This window comes from Populus trichocarpa, chromosome 17, assembly GCF_000002775.5.
Source record: "Populus trichocarpa isolate Nisqually-1 chromosome 17, P.trichocarpa_v4.1, whole genome shotgun sequence".
Classification (NCBI taxonomy): Eukaryota; Viridiplantae; Streptophyta; class Magnoliopsida; order Malpighiales; family Salicaceae; genus Populus; species Populus trichocarpa.
This window is the reverse complement of record NC_037301.2, coordinates 11,185,657-11,193,809: the sequence shown is the minus strand read 5'-3', so window position 1 is coordinate 11,193,809 and position 8,153 is coordinate 11,185,657. Positions and strand designations below refer to the sequence as shown.

At 28.3% G+C, this 8,153-nt stretch overlaps 1 protein-coding gene across 3 annotated transcripts; it reads left to right on the top strand.

Annotated features, from left to right (window-relative positions):
- The first annotated feature begins 1,497 nt into the window (after nt 1–1,497).
- LOC18107349 (inositol oxygenase 2) lies at nt 1,498–3,905 on the top strand. 3 transcript variants are annotated; one of them, XM_024588895.2, is made up of 11 exons: nt 1,498–1,660; nt 1,797–1,890; nt 1,994–2,078; nt 2,169–2,373; nt 2,475–2,534; nt 2,612–2,664; nt 2,792–2,914; nt 3,039–3,108; nt 3,216–3,294; nt 3,419–3,500; nt 3,600–3,905. In XM_024588895.2, exons 1-11 carry the CDS (start codon nt 1,615–1,617, stop codon nt 3,624–3,626), a joined length of 924 nt encoding a protein of 307 aa, XP_024444663.1. In that variant the 5' UTR covers nt 1,498–1,614; the 3' UTR covers nt 3,627–3,905. The 3 variants fall into 3 exon arrangements, with proteins under 3 accessions (XP_024444663.1, XP_024444664.1, XP_006373403.1); XM_006373341.3 differs by having other exon boundaries at nt 1,526–1,660; nt 1,794–1,890; XM_024588896.2 differs by lacking the exon at nt 2,475–2,534 and having other exon boundaries at nt 1,523–1,660; nt 1,794–1,890.
- Nucleotides 3,906–8,153: the final 4,248 nt, after the last annotated feature.

The window sequence follows — 8,153 nt, the reverse complement described above, 5'->3', positions numbered from 1 at the left end:
TCTAAATTATAATGGGCAAATATAAAATGAACCGAACTATACAATGGCAGAATTAATTATTTTTTTCTCTTTTGTCAACACGGTAATCAACTAATTATTATATTTACATGTTTTTTTGTTTCTATAAATTCCAATAAAAATAGAATAAAGGATTTGTTTGTGTTTGAAGTAAATTTTGTGGAGACAATATGGCATGTAAATGTAAAATCTATGCAACATGACATCCATGAACATTACAATTTTTTTTATTTATATAGGTATTTTAGCTAGTTTGTGTGTGTCTCAACTAATTCTACAAGTTTTAAAATTAATGATTATATAAACCTCCAATAATTCTGAAAGTACTCGAACTCATGATAATTAAAAATAAATTCATTACATGTGGCTTTGGCATCGTCCATCTAACAAAATTTTTTTTTTTTTTTTTTGATAAAAAAAATGAATATACACTCTATGAAACATAGAAAAGATTATCATCATGTTTATATCGAAATCAAAACTTACCATCTCTATGAAGATAGCTACCATTACGGTAGAAACATTGATATGAGATTGCAATTTTGCATTTAAGAAATATATGATCAATCTCTTTCCTTTTGGATTAGCAATCCTGTAATTATTATTATTATTCATGTCATAGTTTTAATTAATCAGTTTGAATTTTGTATCTTTATAAAAAATTACTTGGATCTTTGACTTCAAGTTCATAGCTTGATACACAATCAAAACAACACAAAACGGAAGATATACCTTTTTTCACACAAGCATTAAATTTGAGATATAAAGGGTTGCATGCTTGAGTAAACAAAAAGGATCTAAGATTTGAGCCCTTCACTCAATTTTAAGGGTTACAACCATTAAATTTGTTTTTGCATTTTAAAAAAAATTGATTTTTTTTTCTTACTTCAAATTAGTTTTTTTTTTCAGATCATTGTTGATATTAAAAATATTTTTTTAATGAAAAACACTTTAAAAAATAATAGCTATCATGATATCAAATAATAACATGATACTAATCTTGTTAGAGTAATTTTTTTTCATGTAAATGATAATTAACATGGTTAATGTTTTAGTAATAATCCATAAGTGAAAATAAATAAAACATGGGGGTGATTAATGTTTTAAAGAGGAGAGAATCACAGAAGTAAATACAAAAATCCTTCCTTCTCACCTCTAGATTTGAGATAACCATGGAAGGAATGTCTTACGTGAGAATTACATGAGAATCTAGTCATTAATTTGAATTCAATCGTTCAGAGATATTCAACAGAAAGAATACATCATATTCCAAGCCTAATTAATTAATTAGTTTTTCCTAATTCCATGGTTAATCCAAACTTAGATAACGATATGAGCACGTAGGACTGAGTCAGCAATTATCATTAATTAATACGAAGGCAAACAGCTTAATCTTCCAAGTTATTTATTTACTAATTTAGAAATCCAACACGACCACACATGGAATTCAAGATTAATCCAATTTGTCAAGCATTTTAATTAATTATGAGGACTCCAAAGTCTTGTAAATTATTGCAAAGGGCTTTTTATCCCTTATAAAGAACACCCCTCTTATACCTAGGCATGCAGTAGTTACCTTGTTTCAATCCTTCAAAGATGACTGTCATTGTTGAGAATCCTGTCGAGGATATTGAGCTATTTGGTATGTATCGATCTTCTCCTTTTCTTTTTCCTGCCACCTTGATTATCTTCTGAGTTTTTTTTTCCTCTCCATGGATGCTTTTGGCGTGCTAAGATTTCTTCTTCTAATTATGATTGTTACCCTTGCTTGCAAGAAGAACAGAAGAAGGAAATCCATGTCGACCCCGATGAGTTGGTGTCTGATGGTGGATTCACTATGCCAGATAGTAATGCATTTGGCCAATCATTTAGGTCAAAACATGCTCTAATGTTTTCTGGATTTTCAAATGTTAATTAATTCCGATCTTGTTCATAAAGGGCATGCATGAATATCTTACACGATTTGTGATTGCAGGGACTATGAAAATGCAGAGACTGAAAGGCACCAGATTGTTGAACAAACATACAGGCTGCAACACATTAACCAAACATATGATTACGTGAGAAAATACTGACACATACTCCTGTACAAGAACATTTTATAAATATAATCCATGTTGTAATTGCACTTGGAATGGAAATCGATGCAGGTCAAGAAGATGAGGGAAGAATATAGCAGACTGGACAAGGCAGAGATGAGCATATGGGAATGCTGTGAGCTTCTCAATGACGTTGTGGACGAAAGTGATCCTGACTTGGATGAGCCACAAATCATGCACTTGCTGCAGTCAGCTGAAGCAATCAGAAAAGACTATCCTAACGAAGATTGGTTGCACTTGACTGCACTTATCCATGGTATATAATATACAATTCCTTACATGATTTCCCTCTGGTGCTAGATTACAATAAATGTATATATATTAATATTACTATATTAATTTGCTTGGGACATGCAGATCTTGGAAAAATCCTCCTACTTCCTCAATTTGGAGGATTACCTCAATGGTCTGCTGTAGGTGAGCTACTTCTTAAAATATGAGCGCCTTTAATTTATTTGTTTTTTGACTTATGAATCTCAATATTCAATCTGCAGGTGATATATTCCCTGTTGGCTGTGCTTTTGATGAATCCAACGTCCATTATCAGGTATTAAATTAATGTCGAAAGGCTCCATTATCTAATTAACGTATATAACTTAATAATTAATCCTGATTACGAAGGAGATAAACATAGTCAAATTTGTGATTAATGACAAGTAATCTACACATGACAGTTTTTCAAGGAAAACCCAGATTTCAACAATCCAAAATACAACACCAAGAATGGAGTTTACTCTGAAGGATGTGGACTGAGTAACGTGTTGATGTCATTTGGGCACGATGACTACATGTACTTGGTAATAAAAAATATATTAAGATATCAGAGATTAATTAATTAATTTCTAAGCATATTTATACGGCCAAATTGCCAATTAAAAAACAATACTAATTAAAGAGTATATTGATCTATGTTAACTGTAGGTTGCAAAGGAAAATGGCACGACCCTGCCTTCTGCTGCCTTGTTTGTTATCCGCTACCACTCATTTTATCGTAAGAACTACGATTAAAAATTCTATTTTTTGTTGTGGGTTTTATGCTGTTATATATGATTAGTTTAAAAATATAATAATTGATCATTTGAATTGATTATTTTGTAGCATTACACTCATGTGGAGCATACAAGCATCTGATGAACGAGGAGGATGTGGAGAACCTGAAGTGGCTTCAGATATTCAAGTGAGATTCTGACTGCCTTTCTCCGTCCTTGTAATTATGATAAATTCTTGCCTTTTTTTCTCGTCAATTTTTTCTTCTTTAATTACATTAATATTTCTATACATTATATACTATAATTGGGCAGCAAGTATGATCTCTACAGCAAGAGCAAGGTCCCAATTGATGTTGAAAAAGTTAAGCCATACTATCTTTCCCTCATCGACAAGGTGCGCTTCGTTCTTCACTTTCTCAATCAATGATTTCTAGCCTCATAACGTATCATTTTCTCTAAATTTCTTCTTCTTCTTCTTCTTCTTCTTCTGCAGTATTTCCCAGCAAAAGTCAAATGGTGAACCTTGGGCATTAATGGCAATATGGTGGTTTAATTGCTTCATCGAGTTGTTTGATAAATAAATATGCTGGAAATAAGTAGCTAGATATGGCATGGGAGGTCGAGTAGTGTTCTATGCTTCTAGTTTAGTTACAATTTTATTTATTTGTTTACCTTGCACACAGTTATGGAGCAATTATCTCTCGCAAGCCAACCTCACGTACAGAACACTAGAGGGATATGTTGTGTCTTTTCCTCGATTTAATAATAAATGAAAGTGGCTTTGATTTGATCATGTAAATTAATCTTATTTGTGTCTTTGATCTCTACAATTTGTACTAATCCACAGCAAAGATTTTATTATGAAACTTTAAGTGAATTAATTCAATAAGAATGATGTTATTCTCATTCAATAATTTGTTCGTCCGTAATTTATTAATTCTTATTACTTAAATCGATCAAAATATTCTTTTTTCACACAAATGATTGTGTTAAATTTTGGTTTTATATTTATATTTCTTTTAAAATTACAAAATTTTCCTCCGAGATATTCAAATTTTACTTTTTTTAATATCTTCGCTAATCACCAAATTTATTTAATTTTTTGGAAAAATAACTGTTATATAGTGCATTATATTTCCTTTTAAATATTACGAGATGCATGCCTGCGCGCTGCCGCGGGCTTATAAAATAAATATATTTAATAGTGTTATAATTGTGAACCAGCGCTAAATAAGTAATAGAAACTAAAGGTATGATGGAGCCAATATTTCATGACGGAAAAAAAAGTTGTGTTGGTGATCAAAACTTAGAGACTGAACAAAATGATTTGTAGCAATCCACAGTGTTTTGGGAGGAAAGATACAGTACTTTCGCCACATAATTTAGCTTTTCTGTTAATAAAAAGCAAAAAATATTACAAAGCTAAATTCTCTACCAACTTAATATAAAAAAAAAATCAACAAAGATAATTTTGGAAGGAAAAAAACCTACGAGGAAAAACGTTGTAACAATTGACAATGCTTTGAGAGGAAAATTACAATGCTTTCTCCCCAATAAAATAAAATAAAAAACCATTTAGAGAAATACTGTAGCAATTTATAGTGTTTTGTGAGAAAAAGTACAACGTTTTCTCCATATGATTTAGCTTTATTGTAATTATAATTCTTAACCAACTCAATATAAAAAAAAATAGACAAAGATAATTTTGAAAAAAATAATAAAAAAATCATATGGGAAAACACTGCAATAATTCACAATGTTTTAAAGAAAAAAAATTACAAAGTTAAATTCTTAATCAGCTCAATATTAAAAAAATCAAATCGACAGAGATAATTTTAGGAAAACAAATATTAAAAAAAAAACACAAAAAAAGGGAAAAAATCATGTTGGAAACACTATAGCAATTCATAGTGTTTTGTGATGAAAGCTACAATGCTTCCCCGCATGATTTAACCTTATTTGTAATGACTTGTAATTGTAATTTTTAACAATGTTTTGTGAGGAAAGCTACAGTGTTTTCCCCACATTAATAAGTTTTATTACAAAGTTAAATTCTAACCAACTCAATATTAAAAAAAAAAAATCAACGGAGATAATTTTGGAAAAAAATATTATAAAAAAAAAGAAAACACAAAAGAAACTGGAAAAAAACCATGTGAGGAAAAAATGTATCAATCCATAGTGTTTTGTGAGAAAAACTTGTATTTACTTGTAATTGCAATTCTTAACCAGCTTAATATTTTAAAAATAAAATTGACAAGGACAATTTTTGGGAAAAACATAACAAAACAGAAAAAAACCATATGGGAAAAAACACTGTAGCAATCCACAGTAATTTGCGAGGAGAGTTACAGTGTTTTTCTCACATATTGTAACTGTAATTTTTAACCAGCTCAATATTAAAAAATAAAATAAAAAAAGATAATTTCGAAGAAAATCATAAAAAAACAAAAAAAAAAAAACCATGCGGAGAAACACTGTAGCAATCAATAATGTTTTAAAGAAAAAAATTACAAAACTAAATTCTCAATAAGCTCAATATAAAAAAAATCGACAAATATAATTTTAAAAAATAAAAAAATAAAAAATAAAAACTATGTGGGAAAACACCATAGCAATCCACAATATTTTAAAGAAAAAAAATTACAAAGCGAAATTTTTAACCAGCTCAATATTTAAAAAGTAAAATCAACAAAGATAATTTTTCTAAAAAAAATTAAATGGGAAAAAAAGAAGCAAAGTTGGAAAAAAAAAGGAAAGTAATTTTGGAGAAAAAAAAAGAAAAAAAACAAAAAAAAAAGAGAGAAAAGCTGGAAAAAAAATAAAAAAATACAAAAAAAGAGAGAGAAAAGCACTGTGGATTACTGTTGTAATCCACAGTGACTTAGGTGTGGGGGAACAGTGATTCCCCCACACCATTTAGAGTATTGTATAATTTTTAAAAATAAAAAAATAAAATAGAAAAACTATGTGGGAAAACACCGTAGTAATCCACAGTATTTTAAAGGAAAAAAATTACAAAGCAAAATTTTTAACCAGCTCAATATTTAAAAAGTAAAATCAACAAAGATAATTTTTTAAAAAAAAAATTAAATGAAAAAAAAAAAAAGGAAAGTTGAAAAAAAAAAGAAAGTAATTTTGGAGGAAAAAAACAAAAAAAAAAGAAGGAAAAGTTGGAAAAAAATAAAAAAACACAAAAAAAAAAAGAAAATGAGAGAAAAGCACTGTGGATTACTGTTGTAATCAACAGTGACTTAGGTGTGGGGGAATAGTGATTCCCCCACACCATTTAGAGTATTGTATAACCTACCAATGAAATATTCACTTCAAAAAATTTAATATAATAATTAGAATTTTAAGAAATCCAATTTCTATTTACTTCTTGTTTTTTATTTGAATTAATTCTCAATTTTAACGATCAGAAAAAAATAATCTTATAACATTTTGATACAAGAGAGTTGCTTTATTAGGCTCTTTGCTGATACAGGTGTAGTTCAATCTGCGTCCACGAGGTTAGATCAGGGTGAAAGCTCGATCGTCCCCTCCACCAAGCAACTTTAATTTTTCTTGTAGATGATCATAAAATCCTTGAACTTTCCTAACCACGTGAATCTATAGCAGCAAGTCCCTAGATTATTGGCAAACGAGGTCTTTCTCTTCGTCATCCTAATTTATCAATACATGATAACATCATAAAAATATTAAAAAATAATATAAATTATATTTTGAGATCTTATCTAATAAAATTAAGATAGTTCTTTAATATGGTATCAGAACCTTGATAATCAAACGATCACGAGTTCGAATCTCATCATTTTCATTTATTTGATAAAAATTAAACATAATATAATGTGGGTCTGTGCAAGTTTCAAGTCAAAAAAGCTTTCACTTTAAGGGGATATGTTAGACAATAATAAAAATCATATCTTGAAATCTTACCTAATAACTTAAGCTATTGGCTTGAGATAATTCTTTGACAAAAGACATATCTAAAAAGCTTTCACTTTCACTTGAGGGGGTGTGTTAGAGAATAATATAAATCATATATTAAAATATTATTTAATAACCTAAACTATTGGGTTAAGATAATTTTTTGACAGAAAACATATCCAAAAGACTTGAAAGCCCATATTGTGTGATTGTATCCGATAATAGTTTATTTAATAGTATAATTACAGTTTTTTAAAAAATATATTAAAAATTATATTTTTTTAAAAAATTATTTTTACTATTAATATATCAAAATAATCTAAAAAAACTTAAAAAAAACAATTTAAAATATAAAAAATAATAAAATAATTTTTTAAAATATATTTTTAAAACACAAAAATAAATATGCTCTGGCTAGCAAATTGTTTTTTTAGCTTACCGCGACCTAACTTGTCTTCTGAGATATGCATTGTCTGAGTTCATGAAACTGATGCACATTCACCATTTTTTTTTTATTGGTTATTGACCTAAACCAGGTTGCAAAACCAGACATGGAAATCTACTTTTATAATAAATCCTGCCTTCAAGCTAGTTTTCGCAGCTCTTCTCGAATCACTAATTGTTTCATCTCTTCAATAAGCGTCCTTTCTTCCTTTTAACTGGTTGACATTCAGCTTTGGCACAGCCTATGTGTGTTTAGAGACCAGATGAATATATTGATGTTATTTCTCCAGTAGCTTTCAGAGCGACTGACTAAGAATGCGGTAATGAATATATTGATGTAATGATCGTTTTTTTAAAAATATATTAAATTAATTTTTAAAAATTTATTTTTCACATATTAAAATGAAAAAACATATTAAAAAAATCAATTTTTTATAAAAAACTATTTATTTAGGTTGCGGTTGCTTTTCAAAGTGTTGTTTACTCGAAAATGTATTAAAATAATATTTTTTTTATTTTTAAAAAATTATTTTTGATATCAACGTATCAAAATGATATAAAAACACTAAAATAATATTAATTTGAAATAAAAAAACAAAAAAAAAATTTATATATTTTTTTAAATATTTTTAAAATAACACTTAATTAATTTTCTTTGAGACATGAGCTTTCA

What these genes read in the sequence shown, in the direction of transcription:
- LOC18107349 (XM_006373341.3), top strand. Translation starts at nt 1,615, where the DNA reads ATGACTGTCATTGTTGAGAATCCTGTCGAGGATATTGAGCTATTTG. An exon ending in GCATTTGGCCAATCATTTAG is followed by an intron (nt 1,891 to 1,993) that starts GTCAAAACATGC and finishes TTGTGATTGCAG; the next exon opens with GGACTATGAAAATGCAGAGA. An exon ending in CTTGACTGCACTTATCCATG is followed by an intron (nt 2,374 to 2,474) that starts GTATATAATATA and finishes TGGGACATGCAG; the next exon opens with ATCTTGGAAAAATCCTCCTA.